General features: G+C 37.8%; 1 protein-coding gene across 10 annotated transcripts in view; it reads left to right on the forward strand.

The window, feature by feature from the left end:
• Positions 1-23,847, forward strand: part of LOC132913809 (potassium voltage-gated channel subfamily H member 6) — a 142,060-nt gene that overhangs the window by 65,821 nt on the left and 52,392 nt on the right. For 9 of the 10 annotated variants that reach the window (XM_060972388.1, XM_060972389.1, XM_060972380.1 and 6 more), the window contains exons 5-9: positions 10-196; positions 2,938-3,106; positions 5,557-5,625; positions 7,894-8,015; positions 8,351-8,431. In XM_060972388.1, coding sequence (XP_060828371.1) covers positions 10-196; positions 2,938-3,106; positions 5,557-5,625; positions 7,894-8,015; positions 8,351-8,431 — 628 coding nt within the window. The remainder of the gene's footprint in view (positions 1-9; positions 197-2,937; positions 3,107-5,556; positions 5,626-7,893; positions 8,016-8,350; positions 8,432-23,847) is intronic. The other variant, XM_060972383.1, reaches the window with a different exon arrangement.

The raw sequence follows: 23,847 nt of genomic DNA on the forward strand, positions 1-23,847 counted from the left end.
ATTTCGCAGCCCACTAACATGTGGTTCACCTACAATGATGGAATCTTGGGGTCCCGGGAGGACTGGCACACCCCCGCCTGCTCTTCCACCCCCGCCAACTGGGAGCAACAATGGTGGTGCAACGTCTGCAGCAACCGCAAACGTTGCACAGCCCAGCACAACCGCGCCGATTGCCAGTCCCGAAGGGGTCAGCGATGTAAGTAAAAAAAAAAAGAAGAAAAAAAGAATCCTTAGGAATACCCGCAAAAACCAAAAAAGAAACGCAGAGTTTCTTACTTGAAATTCTTAAAGTCATTGCTTTTTTTCTATTTACGACAGTAATCAAGTTTCATGCATATACGTACATTAATATATATAAGAATAAAATATTGCTGGAATGAGAGAATAACAATATCTAGGAAACGAAGTCAAAAGCACGACAGATTCCAAGGCACGTGTAAAAACGAACCGCTTACCGCCTCATGCAACACGAAATGCAAGGTATAGCACCATGCAAAGGTCGGCCTAATAAGCGCATACCTTGCCAGGAAGGTCGCGAACGGTCCGGCTCCTTTGGATGAAGCTTTGTAGGTTTGAAGAACAGCCTGTAGTAGTAGTAGCAGCCGATCCATATCTCTTTTAGCTGCGATAATTCACGTTTAAAGAGTGAAATCACCCTCCAGAATTCGTCCCCTTAAAACTAGCTTACAGACGGTAACATATGGAAAATAATTTTGTTAACGAAAATTAAATGCTTTTTAACACGTTGGAAGAAAATGGAGTGAACAAAATATATAAAAAAATCATGTCGGCCTAACATTCGCCTAAACCTCCATCTAAATCTAAACCTCCATCTAACTCTCCGCCTAAACCTTCAACCAAACTTCCATCTGAACCTTCACCTAAATCCTTATCCCGAGTCTGATTGAGGGGGTCCATCTGAAGATGTCTGAGTGAAGCGGTCTCAACAATATTAACAAAACTTTTTTCTATCTGTAACTGTTCTCGAGTTAGCTCTTAAGGGTCCGAACTTTGGACGGTTATTTCATCCCTTGAATTCGAGTTGCCGCAAATAAAAAATGATACGTATCTACTATTTTTGGCTGTTCTTCAAGTCTATAAAGTTTCATCGAAATTGTTGCCAGGCCATTCACGTCACCCCTTCCCCTACCCTTGTAAGTCATACAATTGGTACGCGTGTAGTGTCATTCGAAGCATCAGGGACGAAACCACCCATCGCGCCTACTCCTTCCATCCATTTCAATTTCACAAGCATCCCCCGAATGGTCGGAGGTAATGGACGTTGGTCGCGCCATCGAACCGAGTTAACTGAATCACCGGAACATATCGGGAATATTGTCCATTCCCACGAGCATCCTCGAATTTTAGAGACTCGTTAACGACACCTCTTCCGTATTATTTTTACATCTCATCATCCTTAAATCATCCCCTTAATTTAAATATTCCAATTTGTCTTAACACTTTGTTCCAAATAGATCGAGCTTCATGAATTTCATAATTTAAAAGTAAACTGCAGTTTTTGATGACACACAGTAGAAGAACGACGGGGAAATTACTAGGAAAGAAATTTCTAGGAAAATCATGTAACGTGCATAGTTAAATCTAAATGCTTAATGGTAAAACCTGCGATATTTTGTTTCATTTATGAATTGTAATTCAGTCCCTGAGCTTTCCAACTTCCAGTACATTACTTTTGTACTTCATTACCCTTGCATCGTTTTCTCCTTCAATTTTTGTTAACGCTAGCTTACACCGATCGCGATTATTTGTATTTTGTAATTTAAGGGTAAGTTGCTACATAGTATCGTAACTCTTAAACGATCCTTTTTCTCGATCGTTATTAAGTCGATCGAGTTTTATGCAAAAAGCAAATTCCTAAGTAAAATAACGCTTAAAGTAATAGTTTCTTTTGTGGTGAAGTAGAAGAACTCCATAATAATGAATTTTCTAGGAAAGTGATATAATATGCATATCCATTTCTGATAAAACACAAGATATATTGTTTTGTGCGTGGATAAAAATCCAATCCCTGATTTCATCAACATCCCCTATGTATTACTTTTACATTTCGTTATTTCTACACCATCTTCTTCTCCAATCTTCGTTAACTTTAAGTCGATCGACATTTATACATTTCGTAAATTCAAACTAGATTCCTATGTCAAACAGTTTTCTCGGAGTTCCTAGGAATTCCTAGAAAAGTATTATGATATTCATGTTTATATCCATCACAGGCAGAGCTCGCTGCATTTTGTTTCGTGTACAGATTGAAAGAATCCGCATCATTTATAACAATGTTCCGGCATCGCTTCCCCCAATATCTTCCGCCATCGTGAACGAGCCTTAGCCTTAAACCATGCCCTCAACCCCGAAGTGCCCTCAGCCCCAGCCCCTCGCCGAACCCTGGGTAAATTCAGTCTGATCGCGTGCACCCGCTTCAAAACACGTCCGGTATCGATCGTGTCGCAGGAGTGTACGCGATGCTAACGATATTCCAGCCGGCTGAAACGTGAAACGGAAGTCCGAGTCAAGGGTACATAGCTTGGACTCGGTAGTAGCTGCACAAGATTCAGACTTGCAATACAACGTTATTCGTATTTTCAGCTCTTGCAAGAGTACGCAACATCATATGCAATAGTATAGCAAGATAAGGTTATTTGAGTCAGTTAATTAATTATCAGTTAAGTCGTTGGAGCCAAGTTCCGACATCTTAAAACTCAATTTTGGTTTCTGGCACAGATAAAGTCAAACTTGTGCAGTATGAAATATCATAGCATTTAACGTAATAACGGAATTATATCCTTAAATGTCCTTAAATTGTTAATTATCTCCACTATGAAGGCACTTAACGAATATAATTTGTTTCATTAACTCAGAAGTTATAGACTTAGAACATTAAATATACAATTTTGTACGGACTGTTATTGATATTTTCAGGTGTCCCAAAAATCCGGAATTTGGGAGGGGGCGAACTTTTCGTCGGCTGGAGGCGCCGAGGGACCTTCTCGAAGCGTGTCGCATGCAGCCAGTTTGGACGCGATCTCGAGGAGGGCGGTGAAACCGGAAACGACGAGGGCGCCGTGTCGCAGCCTCACCTGCAGCGTTTGTAAGTAACCACACGTCCGATTTCCTCCGGTTGCTCGTTCGCTCCTTCTGTTTTTCGTATCTTTTTTTTTCTCGGTATTTCGTGGGTTGCCTCTTGACGTATTAGCTCGAGCTTTTTCTGTGGAACGGCGGCTTCCTTTTCTCGACAGCCGATCAGAATATTTCTTTAGGTGTTGCATTCGCTCCATAGTGTTACCCTATCGTTCTGCGAACGTAAGAGAAGCGACACCGACTTTGCTTTCCAACCACGATCTCGACGCTCGTTGTAATATGGAACGAGTAGATCGTGCGACGAAAGTCTCGACGAATCGTCGAGAGCGTACAGTTATTCATGAAAATATTCGAACACTCACAGAATTCTTTTATGAATATATTATACGTGTTTTATATGAAACATTCTTGTATACGTATATGTCACCTTTATTAATATACATGACGATGATAAACAAAGCTAAGTTCCCATGGATTCACGTTAGTGTAAATGCAGAATATTTACGTTCTGCATTGTAAGATTTAACTATCATAATCGTATTGGTGAATTTTGAAATAAGTATAGAAGTTACAAGTTATTTCCTGCAAGTATATATTTCGCAGAAATCATCAAGGTATTTAAACGATCAATTATCGATTATATTAATAGATGTACTACGGATATTTATGTCAATTTATATTTCTATGAATAATATTAAAGAAATAGAATCGCAGCTAATATTTATTTCACCCACTAGATGTTATTAAAAATATTGTACCTCGAATATCGAACATATTTTCGCGGATTATGTACGTTTTATGTATTCGTTCTGTATATTTAAAAATTTTATTATTTCTCATAAATACAAAAATTCCGCAAAAAATATTTATTGAAAAGCCTCAATATTCAATGGGATATTCAATATTCATGCTTAACACATGTTATATGTTTAAAATGATCACGTACGCTGTATACTTATTTTTTTATTAAATTGCGCGATAATGCAATAATAATCATCTTTCCAATAAGTATCTTGTAATTTCTATGCACGTTTTCAGATTGGTTTCAAATATTACCAATACGAACGTGATAGTCTTATCTCATTACGGTGCTAATAAAATTTCAAAACGTCTCATGTAACACATACAACATGAACATGAAAATTTTCTGTGATAAAAGTGTTCCGATACCTTCGTGAACTACTGTCCATTATTTCGGCTCGTCTTTTCGCTTTGGCAACAGATCAAAGTTTCCACCGAGCCTGTCTATGGTTTAAACGCCTCGAATGCGGATGTACGCGTAGCTATTGCGGCGAAATTGCAATTAACGATGTAGAACATAATACTGCCGCATGCGATGTTTCGTGTCGCGAATGTTGACAGATAGTGGCCGCGCGTGTCTCTCCGTTTGCGAGCCGAAGCTTTCACGTGACGGAATTATCGCTCCCGTTCGTCACGATGCTTCCTTACAAGAATTTATAGTCCCTACATTATCCGTGCTTCATAATTGATTATGTGTGGACAAAATAATATTAAATGTGAAATTTCAAACTTTATGACATAAGTAGGCCATAAGTATTCATCCAATTAACACTACATTAACTTACAGGTAAATTGATGAACATACAGCATATACATGTAATGACTACAAAAAGTATTTGCATATAGTTTTACTTGCCAATGATGCTTTTTTTTTTACTCCTTTCTATGTTCCATTTTCATAATGTCAAATTTGTGTAGTCATACAAAAGCGCTACTAAAGGATACAAAATTTAATATTTTTGATGCACGAATATAATTTTTGAAGCCATTCTATGTTCATAAAATTAAAATCAAAAGCACAGAAGTTACTCTTTATCGATATAGAAGATGGTAAATTTCTATGAATTCGTAATTGTTATACAGGAACAAAAAATCGATCGAGACATGATAATATGTTGAAAAACTCGAGCGTGGTAAATGGACAAATACTTATGCGACCGTAAGTCAATATTATAACGAGATATGTTAAAATTTAGCGGTGGATGTTTTATAATCAATGGAAGTAGATTCAGGCTCCCATAATCAGATCAGACAATATTACCAATAAATTCTCTATTATATACATAGTTCGCTTTAAATCGCCCTTAAATTGTAATAAAAAACGAAAAAAAGGTTGTATCGACGGCACTTCGCTATCTGTCAACGATCGAGAAAAGCTCGGAAGTCGGAAGATCCGCGGCCAGGTAGTGCCTCGGTAAAACGACGCGAGTTGGCGCCTGTTGACCGAGTGCAACCCCCTGTTACTACCCCCGGAGTGAAGATCGGAGGAAGAGCCGCGTGTTTGTCGTGGATCATTTCCCGTTTTTTCTCCAAATTTCCTCGCGTGTGGCCCCCCTTTTCCGGATCAGGCCATCGAAACTATAAGTAAAACCCTCGATTACGAAACAAAATAGGAAAACTATAAAATCCAAAAGTCAAACCACAGTGAACGTATTTTAGTAGCGGGCCGAGGGAGCGAACACGTCACCCTCGAACGACGGCCAGCGACAGTCGATAATCTCACGGAAGGTAAAACAGGATGGTGCAGCCTGTCTGCTACCCCTTTGGTTTTTTCTTTTTAACCGACCGAGCGCCGGACGAGTTTGCACCCCTTTTACAACTTACCAAGCGCTTGCGGCTTTTTCTTTTTTTGGTCATGAGCTTTTTCCAGAGATAACGTAACCGTTGTCCGATTGAGCTTTCATAGGCCTATTTTTTATACTGCCTCCACCATCTATATACCATTCAATTACTCGTTTACATTCTCTCTGTTATATATATATATATGTCTCGTATACCCGTGAAGCTCTCTCTTTCTCTAACAAACGCGTCGCCTTCCTATCCTATCCTTCGTCCTGCTTCTTTCCTTCTCTCCTGTCTCTCTGTTTCTTTCTTTTTCTTTCGTATCTTTCTACCGTTACTATTTACAAGACGAGCACCGTAGCATCGCTCGGTCAGCCATTTTGTACTCCCGCGTCCCAGAATGTAGTCCACCCTCGTCTGGAACAAACTTCTTTCTAACGTGAAACTAATCATTCTCGCGGAGGATCACGCGCGTGGTTCCATGGAGACGCGTAAGTCTTTCATTACAAGCTCCACCGAAACCGTACGAGTACGAAAAGTGGCGAGGCGTCGTCATCGGCGGTCGGGGGTGAACCTAGAAATACTTTTGGTCCAGATAAATCCCTGTGTCGAGAACGGGACTGTCGGGAGAATCTATCGAGTACGCAAGGCTGACCGAAGCATGGGAGACGAACTTTGTTAGTTTAACGCTTACTTGTTCGCGATGGAGCAAGACAATTGGCTGAATTATTTTCTCTACACACGGCTTCACATCCCTTCTCGTTTCTTCTCATTCACTATAAAATAATCGTTTAATCTCTTTCGGGGGAGAGTTTCCCTACATATTTATGGAAACGGTGTAGGAGAGCATATCCGAAAATAAACAACAAATCACCACGATATTCATTGTAAAAATCATCAACAAAATACGATACCCATACTTCCCTTGTCTTCTGTGTATATCTATATTACATATATATATACAAATGTTATAAATAAATATACATAATATTTGAGCGTAGCAATTATCGCATTATCATCTATAAAAATAATTACACGGTCTTTTACAAACATTTAAACGATCTTTTTTTCACAGGTATGCAGCTTCTAGTGCGAATTGACTAACCCGTTAACGAACACACTATCTTAACGCTTTTAGATCGAGATATAGGCTCGGTTCTATCGTTGGTTGGTTTTTTCATCTTTTTTTTTTTTCTTTTCCTATCTACACAGTACATACGGTGGCTCATCGAAGCAGTCGAATAATTATCGCAGAAGACTTTAATGCATGTATCGAGTGTTATATAAAACAGTTTGAAATTTCATTAGCATTGCAACGAGACACGACTATCGTTAATCATATTGGTACGATTTGGAATCAAAGATGATCCTTCTGAATATTCAGGTATATTAATAATTATGAATAAATTGATTGTTTAAATAGTTCCGCGATTCCTACGAAGTTATGTACTTGCAGTGTATATCTAACAGTTTTCATGTACATCCTCAGATTTGTTTCAAAGTTTACCGATATAATCATGATAATCGTGTCTCATTACGGTACAAATGAAACTTGGAAATTTTTCGTATGAAACGAATACTATCATGAGCCACTGTAAACTCTACATTGGCCATCATTTTCTTCTTTTAGTCCACATCTTGTATTGAACCATTTGTTGGAATCGTTATTTTTGTAAAATAGTCGTCGAATTTCGAAATTATCTCTGTGTGCATCCGTACATCCACGTATTTTTACATTTTACAATTAGATTTAGTGCGTGTGGTTGTAATTGATGTTTGTAACAGACTTGCTCAGACGAAACATCGTGCATCGATCAGCGAGTTCAATTCACGCCATATTTCTTTCCTTCAGATCTCGCTCTCCTTCTCTCTTTCTCTCTCTCTCTCCCTCTGTGTATAGTTCGTTTCATTGACGTTCGAATCGATCGATTTTTCTATTATTTTTTCTTTTTCTTTATTTTCTGCGCCTCGAAAGCTTTTATAAAACAGAAGAAAGTGTATTGTGCACCGAAGTTTGGCAAATTAATCGCGCGAATATACGTTAGTACGCCAGATTTGTCACGTTATCAATAAGTTTACGAGACACGTTGGATAGTTTTGATTTAATCGAGCCTGTATTTCACACGTATAGTTTTGTAACGATATAATAGGATAATGAATATGAAGTAGACCGAAATGAATTGCAACGTCTGACGCGTGAATTTGTGTTTTTAGCAACTAAACATTCGAAAATCTTTCCTGGTGTTGCGTCCGAAAGTGACTTGCAAAAATGGCGGACCAAAGACCGGAAGTCGCCATCCCTCAGCCAGATAGGACCCGATTCCATCAAACACAAAGTGAGTAAATCATTTGATCACTCTCCTAATTTTTCAATTAACTTTTGAAGACCATGTTCAACTTTAAAACAAAAAAAGGCAACTGTAATAATTCCAAAAGACAATTTCTCTCTCTCTCTCTCTCTCTCCAGTCTTCAAATGATAGAAAACAATAATAAAAATTGCAATGATATTATCACAGATCGATAATATTAAAGCAAAATTCACACAGAGTGAAATTTCACTCACGATAGTCTTCAAGAGTTAAAAAGCAATAATACTTTTGAAGTAAATACAAATATAGTTTTTTTGGGAAATACAATTTTCAATCTCAACCCCCATATTTCGTGTTCCAGTTTTCCTTGCAGGACAATGGATCTGCGAAATACTTCCAAGGAGCCATGCACACGTCGAACATGGGGGAAAAGGTAGCCCAGGTAAGCCACGTTTCGCCGCAAATACCTGTGGGTTTTCTATATCTCTTGATCATCAGCTGGTCGCACGAGTTGAAAACCAATAAAGCTACATACGATATGACGAAATATTATAAGAAAGTTGGATAAAAGTCAGCTTGAAGGTACTGCGAATTTATATGCGAACCACAATCCTCGCCTTGGAACTTTGGCGAAGAAGGGAACATTCTCGCGTGATACTTTCGACTTCAAATAGAGTCACGTCATCAAAGTTTCTCTTAGGATACGTTCTGATCTCAGGGACAAGCGGAATTTTCTTGGTTGTTTCTTTCTCCCACGTCCTTTGTCCAGGACTTTTTCATTCGAAACAGACACTAGGAGATAGGTACGTCCATTGTTTGCTGGGGAAACTTTTAATTCGTCAAAGGGAGGCTCGTTCCGTTTCACTCAGAATGAAAAGCTTCCTTGCAAAGAACGAAGCTAGTAAATTTCTTTCTGACGCACCGTTTCAGACGGAGTAAAGATCCCAGTTTTCTCGCAGCACGTTATGGATTTCGACTATAGATGATGAAGGTGAATTTAGCTTTTAATAAGATCGAAATGAAGTTTCCGAGTAAAACCATCCTAGAGGTTTCATTTGTGTTAAAAATTACTTAATAAGCTGTAAAGAGACTTGATTAACAGAGAAAACATTCGAAAGACCATTCTAGTGTTATTCGATAGATATTTGTTTGTGAGCCACTGTCCTATTCTACTGTGGCCTCGTTTGATCGACATGCACCGTCTATTTCCCAGGCGACCGCATATTTGCCCGACATATTTCATCTTATTTCACTGAAAATAGGAGATCTCCAAGCTACTGTCTTATTTTTACCGTCCGACTGTCGGTGAACCTGTCTTTTTTTTTAAATATCCACGTCAGTGGTATTAAAACATGTTTTAAGACGAGTCATGCTCTCTGTCTGACAGAAATCGGTTTATTCTACTGATTTCATAGGAAACTGAAGCATTGATCCGTTTGCGCTTTAAATGAACAGAAGATGGAGAAGCTCTTCAACTTTGGGGACATTTTATTTGAGGACGATGATGTATAATGGAGGAAGAATAATACGTAGATTATATTTGCCAAGAAATTTCGTTCACAAAGGAAAAAGACGAATTTCAATCTAGGTCATTTGGAATTCTTGACGCGTTCTGCATTACTTCGTTAGTCATGTGGAAGAACTTGTAGCGTCGTTTATTTATTCACTCTTTTGCTCTCATGAATGTCTATGATGTGGAATAAATTTTGTTGATGGAAGGAATTTATTTTTTGAAATATAAATGTTAATATTTTTTGGTGTATGTGAGATATGTGTTATTTGAGAAAATTTATAGCAGGAGCATTTCTTGAGAAAAATGCTGACCTAGTATTACTATTTATAGTTTCTAGGTCTCGAAAGAAGCACGTAGTTGTTTCGAACGAAATTCTTAGCGTTGTTGCCAATCATGTGACAGAGTAATGCAGCGTTTACCATGACACCCCGTGGTAACACAGCCCTGGCTGGCGCCAATCGGTCTACGCCGCAGTCTTGGGGGCGGGAATACCCCGCGCTGGATTTCCACAAAATAATGCCGATTTTATGCCACCGTAACACTTTTTTCCTTCGATAGTTCGCGGAAGAAAATTTTTGCAATAGACAAAATTTCTCGTAATTTCCTTTGTAATCTACCATGTGATAACAAATCTAATTTAAAAAAAGCTCCAGGTATACAATTGTTTCTGGGAAAATTCTCACCACAAACTAGCTACAAACACGAAAGTATTAAATAAAAGCGGATATATGTGTAAAGTAATAGAAATTTTGTAATTATATTTTATTATTTGAATACCAAAGAGTAGGTATATTTTACAAAAGGGAGGGAAATACTTTGGCATCCAACGGCTACTAATTAAAATTCTGAACTATCTGTAAACATTGTTAGCGAAACCAGGTGACAAGTACAGGCCTAGAAATCGATACCACATTACACGACAGGTTGCCGAATAATTTATAACTCTCTCGGATGACGAGAACAGTCCACGAGTTGACTCACACTCGGGGAACAAAGATCGGAGTTCTCATCGGCGATCAAGTGTCGACTTATACTTTGTACACTCTCGTCATTGCTTTCCTCGTCGGTCGAGGATGGATGGATAGAGAAGCCACTTGATCGGTCTCGCTTAAGGGACGCCGGCCTTTAAACAATTTCCTTGTTTGAAATAGCGACGATACCTTCGTCAACATGCTTATCGACCTGTAGAGGGTCAAATGTTCCGAGCTCTTCAACTCACGGTAAATGCAGTTAGTTCGACACGCGTGTCAAATTTGTTAAATTATGAAATATTCTCTGAAAATTTCTAGATAAAAATTTACGAAATAATTTTCTTCCATAGATATCCTAAGTTTGAAAAATTTGGGAGGAACGATGTATGTAAAATTTTGGAGAATTTTGTGTTGAATACTTTTCAACGATGTAATGGATAGACACGTGTAAATGACGTGGTTAACATCAAGTTGAAATAAACATTAACGATATATTCTTTCTTCGATGCTTTCTTCATTTTTGAGGAATTTGAGAGAACACTTTGTTCTTTGATATATGCCAAGATTCAGATAATTTCGTGTTGAAGATACTTTTTTTTATCGCATAATAGTCAGACACGTGTTAATATAAAGTTTCGCTAGTTTCCTTTTAACCGAGTTTCTGAAAGTGCATACACGACTACCAGACAGTTGTTCGTAATCGATACATATGACCGCAGTTACGGTACTTTTACTGCTTAACGCGATATGACGGCGTGATGCGGCTTAAAAAGGACAATTTATCACTGATAAAAGATCATAAGGCTCTGGAGGAATAGTGGGTAATTTGAAAAATGTTCAACGTTATACTCCCAAGTAGAACAATTAGTTATACATATATATATGGTTACTTGAAGCTTCATCTTTTTAAAGTTGCAGGAGTGACTTAGTACTAAAGATGACAAATTTTCTAGATATATCTATCAAACTCGGAACAAACACAATTATTCTACCCTTCCAATTAGAAAAATAAAAATCAAGTAAAGTAAAATACACCATATATAATTCTCTATTCTCTTTCTTCTAAAAATTAAAATCGTGTTCGCGTTAGGGTGATGCTCCTTTCCCAAAAAATTCACGAATACAAATCTGCTGAAACAGTTTCTGTTAACAACTTGCTATATTGTGACCAATTTTACTTATAAAACTCTATTCTTCTTTTTCTCAGTATGAATCTGTTGAAACTACGATCCTCGATAACTCAGCTGCATGGTAACAAGCTTCATATTAAAAGTTATATACTCTTCTTTTTTCCAATACAAACATTTTCAAACTATACTTCAATGTTCCAAAAATACCTACAAAATTGCAGAAATATCTACAAGTTTCTGTAAGTGACTTTTTATTCATTCGGTTAATTTTTTTTGTAGTAGCAATTTGTGATAGCAGTGACCGATACACGGTGTACTTTGGTTCGTAAGTGCTTCATCCTATCAGGAATGTTCTATGTGCAGACGTAGCAACCAGCCCGAATTGCATTTGGACTGGCAGTGGTTTTTCCTCGTCCCGACGTTCAATCGACCAAGCTCATCATCGTAGCCAAAGCTATTTACATCGGGCGAACTCGAAGCCGCCAATATCGATAACCGATACTGCGCCTGTTTTCTCCAGTCTCGAACAGCGTTACGATGATGTCGCGGAAATTATTACGGTGAATTAAAGACACGCCTATTGTTGCCGCTTACAAAGAGATCCGATCTTGGGAATCCCTTAATAGCCGTAGAAATATTTCATTGTTCGCGCAAATCATTCGTTCCTGATCGAGAAATTCAATTGACGGTTTAGGAAACTAATCATTTTGTTCCGCGATTTAGATCGAACTTTTTGTAACTGGAAAGTTGAAAATAAGCATCGTGTTTATTATTACTATCATTATTATTATTATTATTATTATGTTGTTGTTGTTAATATTTATAGTCTTTTATCAAGCCATTTGAATACTCGGTCAATTTTCTTCGCTAAAAAATACAAAGTTTTAAAATAAAAAATCAAGCATTTTTTGAATATCTATTCTGAAAGGAGTGAAGCAATGTTTGTATAAAATTCAAGGTATTTTTTATTATTCTGACGATAACATTTATGGTTGTTTATCAGGTCATTTGACCAGTTGAATTTATAGGAGATTTTCTTCCAGTAAGGTATATTATTACGAAGGTAAAATATTATGCTGTCGTTAATGAACTATATCTTGTTGATCGTTCGTCTAGGAATATTTCTGATAAGGCTTGGTATAAGGATTTTCCTGTAACTTTATCCCTGGTAATTACTTTTTAATTAGTGTAAAAGGAAATTTAAATCTAAATATTTCATAAGGAAAGTTCTAGCACTCAGCTATTTTGAATAATTGAAGCATATAATGGGATAATCATGTTCCTTTATGAAAAGCCAATCTTAAAGAGTATGTGTTATCTCTGAACCGTAAATAATTCATCACGAAATTCAAAAGGTAGATTAATTAACAACCCAGAGGTATTGCCACGTAATCACACCCTCTTTGAACAAAGATAATCTCGTTAAAAACAACACGCAATATTAAATACTTTCACGAGAACGAAAAGACGGATAAAAAAGGTGACTAACAAGAAAGTAACCCGTAAATTAGCGGCGGAAGAACAGTATGCTTATTTTGAATCAATAATAAGGTAGTAGAATGAGGCTTGTGTTAATCAGACAGAAGGAATCCCTTTAAAACTATCGAGCAACTGAACGGAACGAATTCTGTGCTGAAACCAGCACGTAATATAACAAAACTGCTTCCAAAAAGCCTGGGAACAAATTCTCGATAAAGAAGGGGAAAAAAGTATAAAATATTTTCACTAGAATGACGCAGAGAATCTCGATAAAATAAAACTGCAGCAAAAAGGAAGAAGATAGAAAAAAGGTAAAAAGCGATAAAGAAACAAAACCAGGGAATCGTGAAGAGGAACATCATAGTACCAGTACACAGAAAGAGAGAGAGAGAGAGAGAGAGAGAGAAAGTGAGAAACGAAGACAGAAACCGAAATATACCTTACGCCAGTGGTTCTCAATCTTTTATACTCCACGTAATCCCTTATGTAGATAGATGAACCTATAGCTATGGTGTAACAACCGCAACGAAACACGTATACATATACACCAGCAGACAAAAGACAGTTTGAATATAAGTAGCATAGAAAATATCGCAATCGTATACAATAGTATTGTATTTGACAAGAGTACTGAATAAATTATACTATCATCATATTGGCATCATAATGAAAAATATCTATCACGAATGTTACTAAAAAATACACAAATAAATTATACTTAATAACTTTGAACTTCCTTCTCTTTGCTATTGTACTAATATCAAGTTTTATATTCATGAATTACACGTATTATACGAAAAGAAGAATACAATTCGAACAAGGCAACAACAATTTACCAAATCTTCTAAAATACAACTTTTAATCTCTCACGGCGTAGCCCCCCAAAATTGACCGTATCTCACGTTGAGAATCTTCGTTCTATACGATACGAGGGCAAAGGACAGGCAAGTCGACGACTAGCGAAGCGAAATAGAGAACGCGAACCTTCTTGATCGAACAGAGACAGACAGAAGGAAAGAAAGAAAGAGAAAGAGAGTGAGAGAGAGTGAGATAAGGATGGCGAGGAAAGAGGGGCAAGGTAGAAAGGGGGTGGCTGGCAGAGGCTCGCCGATAGAAGGCGCTATTGTCAGTGGCGCAGTATCCCCCGTCCTGCCCGGCAGGTTACACCGTTCGCCACTCCGTCCACATCGCCCCTGAAGGATCACAGAGCACATGTAAACGGTGAATAAGACTGAAAAAGGCCGGGTGGCGCGTGAACGCGTGTTTCCATCACGAGAGGGTTCGTCGCGGTTCGAGCACCAAGTGGCGCGCCTTTCATCGAACAAGGGAGAAAAAGGGTTGGTACATCGAGGGGAGGGTCGAGGAAAAACAGGAGGTGAAGTCACGCAGAAGTTTATCGAGTGCTGACCGGGAATCGTTATCCCGCTTTGATCGCATTGATCGATGACACTCGAAAGGAAACGCCGCGTCGCGTCATTACGTGCTTGTTCGTTGTCAACCTCTCGAAACCACATCATCAGGACGTGAAGAGCGTTCGTTTGTCGGGTACCGGCGATCGCTCTCCGTAACACGGTCGATTGGGTGTCAGGTTGAGATAGGTCGCGGCTTGTCGCGATCATCGATCGATTTCAACGAAAAAAAACCGGGGATGGGAGACAGTCACCTCCAGGGCGAAGGATACGAACAACTATAACCGCGCGCGAATGTGTACTTACGTGATGATCGTGTTGTGAATGTGCACTCTATGTTTCTTGGATCATTGGAAAGCTCGATTTCATCACATAAGGAGATCGAGGATTTTGTCACGGGGAAATTTGAGGGAAGACACCCTCCTTGAACGATGAGTGTTTCCTTTGAAGATTTTCAAAAGGTTTTAGCGAAAGGATGACTTTTAGAGGCACAACGTTTAGATAATTGTTATATAATTAACCATGTATTAATTTTATAATTTCGATAGATGGTTAGGTTCTCTCGTTTGGTCGGGATGAAATTTAAAAACGGAGGAAGTAAGGAATTTAGAATTACGATAATATGTAATTACAATAATTGTAAAAGTAGTTTTGTAGATTCGATGGTTTTCGACTTTTAGGTCGTTTGGTAGTTAGCAAATTTTGAACATCGATGATTGCGTTCCGTGACATACTCGCATTCCCACGTGTTTCGAGCGTCCGCGACGCGCGTTACGAACGCGTAACGAATCGCGTTGAATCGAGAATGGTGCTGACAAAATGGCGGTAATTTTCTGTTACCTTGCCCTTTGAAAGAAAGTTTACGTAGCTATCCAGAGTCGGAATAACGAAAACGAAGAACCGTGTGCCAAATTACGTTCTACGACAGGCATTGGCAATCAATAACCGCGGATAAAGTTGTCAGTGACCGTACGTGATAACGTATTATCGACGCGGTCACGTTATTCATCAAATATCAAGGATTCCATTAACCTCTTCAAACTTAGTAGCTAAAATAAACAATCAGAGTGGTCGATGTTCACCCAATATAAAAATTCACGTTCAAGCTTTCAAACACGAATAACCCAAACTACTTCAAAGTTTTCATTTAGCTGCGATACAACAGCGAGACTTTTAATTTCCAATCTCACCGTCCAGTTGCCTGGCACTCTTGATCAAAGAAACCATCGATTTAAATTCGAGGAGGGTGTCCCATCTAAATCCCAATTTGCATCCCCGTGGACAGAATTTAAAATGGCCGCGCCCACGTTAAGCGGAAGACGGAAATCTAGGACACGGAAGGGAAGGAGGAGTCGAATTAGATCTCGACTGATACGGTGCTAACGAGATTGCTTAGTAGGCTGTCGCATTCGTTGGTTATTCCAGAAGGGAAGCTCTTTAAATACACGAGGAGACACGGTATACCGTGCCAAATGCGTCTACGGAAGGTCCACTTTCCTTTGGCGAATAAAATCGATGGTCTCCATCGGATACGCGGGCCACCTGCCAAAATATATACCGGAGAGGAGATACCTTGGTAACCGAAACCAGATGCAACGAGGGGTGGAGAAGCCGGAAGAATGTTTCCACGTTTCTTTTGTGTCCTATCCCGCCCCACAACTGTCGCATTCAAATGGTCGAATAGTGGGACGGAGTCTCTTATATAAGGAACTGCACCTGGATCGGTTAGCAAGGAGTCGACTTTGATAGTTCATCGGCGACAGTGACACGAAGTAGACGTTGTCAATCAGTGGTCAGACTGAGCTCGCGCCTGTACCGAATTGAAAAGAGTTTTTCGAAGACGATACGCTTTCTGAACTCTGTTCGATGATTGGTTATTTGTTTATAATTATTTTGGGAATAATCTTCTTATGTGGTATACAATACTTATAAGTAGTATTTAACGAGTATTGCATTTTGTTCGTATGTATAGGTTGTGAAAAGGGTTTGCAATCCCGTAAGGCAGGATCCCGCGTCATTTTTAGAGCCGCATAACGTTAGATAGGAACCGCGGGATTCCGCAAGGTTTGCAGCATAGTGTGTGTCGCAATCACACGTGTCAAGATCTTTCAAGAGCCATTCGGCTATCGATATCCACAGCTTTAACGAATTCTAAGAGTCGCGGACGTTTAATTGTGGGCGGTGAATTCTAAGAGGCCCGAATATTATAGTTTCGAAGTTCGGAGTTCGCAGGAACGCACGTGTAGCCGATGACACGACGTCGTGGTGCTCCATGGCTCGTGTAGAGTGATAAGGATGCTGTGGAAGGATCTGGCTGATAGAAGGCTGAGGAAGATGACGAACCTTCTGGTAAGAAGATCGCGATTGACTGTAGAAGCGTCAGAGGGCGAGCCACTTAAATTGTAATTTATTAATTTCTAACATATATGTTATCATATTACGTTTTGTTTCAATTGATATTATTAGTGCGAACAAAATATGTCATCCAGTAAAGAATCCATGTGTGACGATGAGAAAGAAAATAGTAATAAACCTCTTTGGATTTATTTCGTGAAAAGTGATACTACTGAAAGTGCCAAATGTAATTTTAAAATTAAGTCACCGATCGAGGAAAGAGGATTCGTGATATATTTGAAAAGTAGACATTGTATAGATTTAAAATCGCACTCGCAAGCATCATCGAGAAGAGATTTTTACAATGTATCGAAAACAGCATCCCAGCCGCAGATCCTTGACAGCTACGAGAATGTAATAGCAAAAGAGAAAGGCCAAAACAATTGACAACTCCTTCGTTAAAGAAAATTCCATGGAAAAAATGATATCTCGAATGATTGCTAAAGATGGTTTCACTTTCGATGTTCTTTGTAAATCTACGAACTTAAAATATTTGTTTCTGAAAAATGGTTTTATGCTTAAAACTTCTAATACAATGAGATCGAGAATTATTACACTCTCAGATCTTGTACAGACTAATATGAAAAATAAATTGGCAAAACTTCGAGGAGAAAACCAAATGTTTTCATTAATATTCGACGAAGGGGCATCTCGAAAGGAATCAGATATACTGAAACATGGATGTGCATTATAAAGAGGAACACTTTAACCTTGATTTAGATGGAATCCATAGTTCACGCACGATAGAGCATTGCGCCAACGTAGTTGAAGGATGTTTGAAGAGCTTTAATCTAGATATTGAAGATGAAATTATTGATACAACTACCGATAGAGCAAATATGATGGGAAAAATTGTTAGACTGATGCTTTGCTATCAACAACTTTGTTACGTACAGGGCATGCAACTTGTCGCAATTGAGTAAATAAAATTTGTTTCCTTATTAAATATTTTCTCCTTAAATGTATAATATAAAATGCATAGCAACCAAATTCGTACTCCCACGGGATTGAAAATAACGCGGGATTGCAACCCCTAGTTGTAAATACGTGTACTTACTATTGAGTTTTATAATATTTTGTAATACTTTTGTCTTGGTTGCATTATATTTTTATGTGGAAGTTTTTTCTCTGTTTCATTCGGTGTATATACGTTTTAATATATTATGAACATGTCTATCATTGATCTATATATTCTTCAGTATTTTCTGTTTTGAGTATATCATATTTTTATGTGGAAATTTGTTCTCTGGTTTACAAGGTTCTGAAAGTGAATTGTCTTCTAGGATTCTGCTTTTGACGTAACTCTTAAAGATGTAACAGGGCACGTAGTAGAATGTTACGTTCTTAGACGGACTGAGTTATTACGGGCAGTACGAAATTGCATAAGGTTAGCGCAAGTTTTCGAAAAATCAATAAAACGCTGCACCTCTTGTGAAACGACACGATCGAAGTCGGCTATAGTCATTTAAAACGTTTATTTTTTTAATATTTAATTTATGTCGCTAATTCCTAGTTTATCAACTTCAATGACGATGTTTGTAGCAACAACATGCAGAGAAATGAACATCTTCGTCAATTTCTACTAATACACATTCTCACAGGATTCCCTCAACATTAATTATTTTTAATTTTATAGCTTCTAAAGTGTTAATAATTAAGTTAATCGCAATTTAATTACAAATTATTCTTTCCTTTTACATAACCAACTCTTGAAATTTTTCTTAGCTAATCAAACCACTAAAGGTAAATCAACTTTTTTGTTAGAAAAATAATTCACCCACTAATACCACCCATCTATTAATCAAATAAGTACATCGATCAACCTTTCTATTATTCATTCAATGAAAATTCATAAACAACCTTCTACAACCAAACAAGTATAGGTACATTATTACATTCATTAATAATGAAATTCTCAATGAAACACTACAAAATAGACAGTTCGATTCATTGATCATCTATCGATCTTCACCCCTAAAGGAAAATCTTAAAAGGATTCTCAACCCTGTCGATACGTGTATGTGCTCAGATTCTTCCTTTCAGACACATTATCAATCTTCTATAATCCCAGTCACGAAGTAAAATCAGTCGTGAGATGAAGTAAATTCTTTTCAATTTTGAAATACTAGAACTTCTACAATCTTTTCTTGCATCGTGACAGTGAAATAAAACATCTAAAATATTTCAGTCAGTATGTTCAAATAAACATTTTATTTGTAGCACTTATAATTTTTCTCCTCTTCATTTTCCATTCTGTTAAGATATAATAGTAACTAAAATTTCCAATTCCTCTGGTTCTCAATTCTACTTGTAAATACTAATTAATATATTCATAGTTTTTATTGTTACAAACGAAACTCTTCTAATTTCTTCCTTTCATTTTCCAATGCATTGAAATATTACAGTGATTGATAGTTTCAGTTGCCCTACTTGCAAATTCTACTCATAAAGAAAACTCTTAATCACAACTCGTCATTTTTCTCATACCGCATAATTTCAAAAATATAATACAAATGTCCTGTATCCCAAGACATTAATCAATGCCAGTGTAGATTAATAAATGACTTCTTTATATGGGCCGGGCTATACGATGGTTTAAACTACTAAAGAGTGTTCCCGCGTTTCTTGTCTCCACATGAAATAATTTCCCCGGTCTCACGAGGTAACCAACGAAGGTCATAGCCACGAAGTGATCAATGACAGGCGTCCTTGCGTCGCAGTCGTAACCACCTAGCTATACCTTCGCTTTACGTGCGATTGCAGTTGACTACCAGGCGCCTGCCCACTCGCTCTAACACGTACACACATACACACACACACACTTATATCTGAGTAGAAGACTGGTACTAAGTGTTACATTATTTCTTAGCTTAAATCCCACTTTCATGTGGTGAGAGCCGCGCAGAATCGAACGTATTCGAGGGTGGCCGCGTGCACCAAGAACGCGTGCAGTGACTCGCGCGTTGTCACGACCGAAACGCAATGTCGTCCGCGAAATTTCGACGCCAGGCGTCGGACACTGTTTAAAAAAGGCTGTCTGACTGAAAAGCAGTCATAACTTGAATCATAATTCATTTTTTATTAACTAATTTCGGTCTCTTTTTAAGTTTTTAAATTCTTAAGGATTCTTGATTAGAATATTAGCTACCTATAAAAATTATTTGTTTTCTAAGTAACGCGTTTATATAGAAATAGAAATATCATTTAACGGCGGGTGTTTCTTCTTTTGTAAATGGAATTATTTAAAGTGAATTATTTCACACATCATGGTTTTCGTAGAGGAGAATATTATATTTAAATTTCACGATAGAAAGATTATCAAAATTTCATGACAATTTCGCGTAGAGAAATATAGTCAAAAATGGACAATTTTCAAATGCATATCATTTAATTATTTTACTTGCTATATAATTCTGTCTCTGTGAATTGTATATAATTATAGAATTATGTAAATCATGAAAAATAATAATTATAGTAGCTCGAATAGTTAAGCGTTGGCCGATGTTAACCTATATAGTGTTTCTGGACTTATTCGCGGTCAGGCAGCTGTTTTAATACACGATGCGTCTTCCGCATATTCGCCGCGGGAAATTCGATACGTGGACGCGCGTTCCAATCCCCTTTCCATACCATCGGTTCGATTATCAGCTGAATACTCTGTTGCGTGACGCAGCGTTTGCTCGAACCGCGAGGAATTCCCTTATTGGAAATGGAATACACCAGGAATTTGATTTATTTCGATATTTAATGGAACATTTACAATTGCATTATTTAGCATGTAACGGGCGATGAGTCATGTTTGACTTGTTCTTGCTTGCTGTGGAACGAAGGAAGGATTTACTTTTAATACGCAGCGTAAGTTCGAAGGAATCCCTTCATTGGAAATGAAACAGAATAAGCATTTGGTTCGGTTCGACTACTAAAAGGACTGTGTCGTGTATGTTCGACGAATGTTCAGACATGTTTGAAGAAGTCTTTTACTGGGATAGATGAGGAGACTTAATACTTATTGGATACCTAACATTGTTCAGTGTAGAACGAATAATAAGTAACGAGGGATGACTAGTTAGAAGAATTTCTTCACTAGAAGCGGAGTAGAGAAAAAATTCCATATCAATTTAATAAGGTACGTTTGAAAGATTTCCTTATTAAAGAGAAATTTATTTTGTATTTGACAAAGAAGAACTGATCCTTGGGAGGACTACTCAGTATAAAACGCACAATAAGTCATGTTTGAGAGATTTTCTTACTGAAAAATATTGATATTTAACGAAGAAAACTTGATTGTTGAGAGAACTGTTTACTTAGAACGAATAATAAATTACATTTCCCTCGTTGGAAGAATTTTCTCGTTGCAGAGGAATTTTTAACAAAGAAAAGTTGATAGTTCAAAGGACCGTTCAATATAAAAAGAATATGAGGAATTGAGGGATTTCCTAACGAGAAGTGACAGGGATGAAGAATTGAACACATCGACTTGATATTTAAGGAAGAAAAATTGATCACCTAGGAATCGTTATTTAATATTGGCAGAACAATAACTTATGTTTGATGGTTCCTCTTATCTGAAAGAAGCTTTTGACATTTATAGAGAAGATAATTGTTCAAAGAACTGTTCAGTATAAAACGAATGATACATTGTTTGAAACATTTCCATTCTTTCCAACCAAGGGATATTAATCGTTAGAAGAATCGTTCCTCGTGGAAAAAGATTCTCGATTCGTAAACAGCTTAATGACTCCTGTAAGTGTTTAGTTTTAAGGAGGTACAGCCTGGTGGTTCGATATCGACGAGAGTGTTTCGCTCTGGCAATAAATACCCTGTAGTAAGCCGGGTTCTCCTCAAGTGTTCCGCACGATCACTGCTCAACTCGACAATAACCGAAGCCCAAAAAACCTCGCAGCGCACGATTGCTATCGGACTGAAACGGATCATCGAGAATCGTGCGAATGTTCCGCGGAAGTAATTCGTGTCACGGAATTACCAGGGGATATCGTTTAAACTTGTCAAGGAATTATCCACGCGATAAGACGTGTAGCGACAGAACAAGAAGAATCAGTCAATTATCGAGGGAGTTTTATTCAGTCGAGTTAATGTTCACAATATTCTAATATATCAATAGTTTTATCAAGAGTTAAATATCGAAATCGTCGAGAAGCACGAAGAATTTAGCGTTCAAATAATATTTTAGTGTTTTGCTCACCGATTGAATCACTTGAGTCTTGAAACTATCACGAAAATGCACAGTTAATTAGTTCGTTTAAGGATAAAAATCGATAAGAGAAGGGGATTCGGATTTCCCAGCGGAAAAATAACTCAAAGTATAATTCTATACGATTTACACAAAGAAATAAGAGTTTGGAAAATATATGAAAATACAGTACTTTGAACGGAGTTCTCAATATTCCTAGGAAATGTCGACTAATAACAAATAGTTCCATTGATTTATTCAAAAGCAGAGATAAAGATTCTGCGACTTCTCACCTTGTTTTTTATATAAGAAGTGAAAGAAACTGGGGGCGAGAGTCTGATTTATCTGAAAGCCGCCTGAATGCTCTAAATGAGCGATGACGACGAAAGGGTGACTGACAGTGACCAGGAGTGGTCCCATAAAGATCGGTGGGGGGACGATAGCGAGAGGGATACCGAGGGCGAGGCTGCTGACTCTTGTGAACTGGCGCCTCACAGTGCGATGAGCGTGGGGGCTGGCAGGGTCGACTCCCCCAGCCCCCAAGACATCAGACTCCTCCACGATCTCGTCGAGGACCTCACCAAGGAGCAGGAGGAGAAGATTAAGCCCCGTGCTGAACAGGTGAGCCACTCCATAGCGAGAATCTGCGAATTTTCCATTGATAATTACAGATTTTATTAAGGAATAATTTTCGGCTCTTTTGGTTGGGGATCGCGACGACATTGTTCTTTGCGATTTATGATCACAATCCCTTTATCGTTAAATCAGAATGTTTAGACCATTATTAGACTTTGTGAATTTTCTATTGCAATTTACTGATTTAACTGACGAATCATTTTTTCGGGGTGTCTCGCGAAAATATTATTTTTGGATTTTATGGCTTGGCTTTTTTAACGAGCAATTTCAAATACTGTCGTATTTCTCCAGTTTCGAAGGGTACATTTATTCAGATAAATATATACACTGATTATAAATATGATATAAATTCCCAAAATGGTTATTCTAATTCGCTCTAGCTCATACTGTAACCTAATCCGAACCTAATCCTTACTTTCGTAATCCAATGAAAGAAGTTACGCGAGTAAACTGTATATTAGAACAAATATGCATATCTAATACATATTTTAACAGCGTTGGTGTCTAGTAATATTCTGAAATCTCTTGATGCATCCAATTTCGTGTCAAACGCCGCTGCACCTCGAGAAGAAGCTCGTTAATTCCATATCAAACTTGCTATTGAATATTCAGCGTGAAGGTGACGCGAAGGGACTTGTAAGTTTCTCCTTCTTGTTCTCTTGTCGCCGTAAATTTGAGATCCTTTTTTGCTTCGCCAGATCGTACGAGCGCCATGTCTTGTCACATGCAGCAGGCAAAGATTTATGGCGCACGTAGCGACGAGTTCAAGGCACTGCTATTGTCATTTACTTCTTTCTTCTTAATAACGATAAAAGTGAATAAATTGTGTTACATTGTGACGATACGTGTCTTAACAAGATTCGTAAAACTGATATTTTTATCAATGTCGGATTAAAACTTCTCAGGTCTAGAACTAACACATTCAGCGAAGAAAATAATGACAGGAGCCCTTTTATAGAAAAATGAGGCATTAAAATGAAATAAATTTACGTAAATATGAAATAAAAATTATTTTGTAATAAGTGCATTTTTAAAATGCAACCTTTTCTTTATTTTTCTTAAGGTACACGAGCGAATTGCTCGTTATAGTCATAGAATAAAATGTATTTTTATTGAATAGCGAGGCCCCCAAAAT

The sequence above is a fragment of the Bombus pascuorum genome, chromosome 13 (assembly GCF_905332965.1).
Source record: "Bombus pascuorum chromosome 13, iyBomPasc1.1, whole genome shotgun sequence".
Taxonomy (NCBI): domain Eukaryota; kingdom Metazoa; phylum Arthropoda; class Insecta; order Hymenoptera; family Apidae; genus Bombus; species Bombus pascuorum.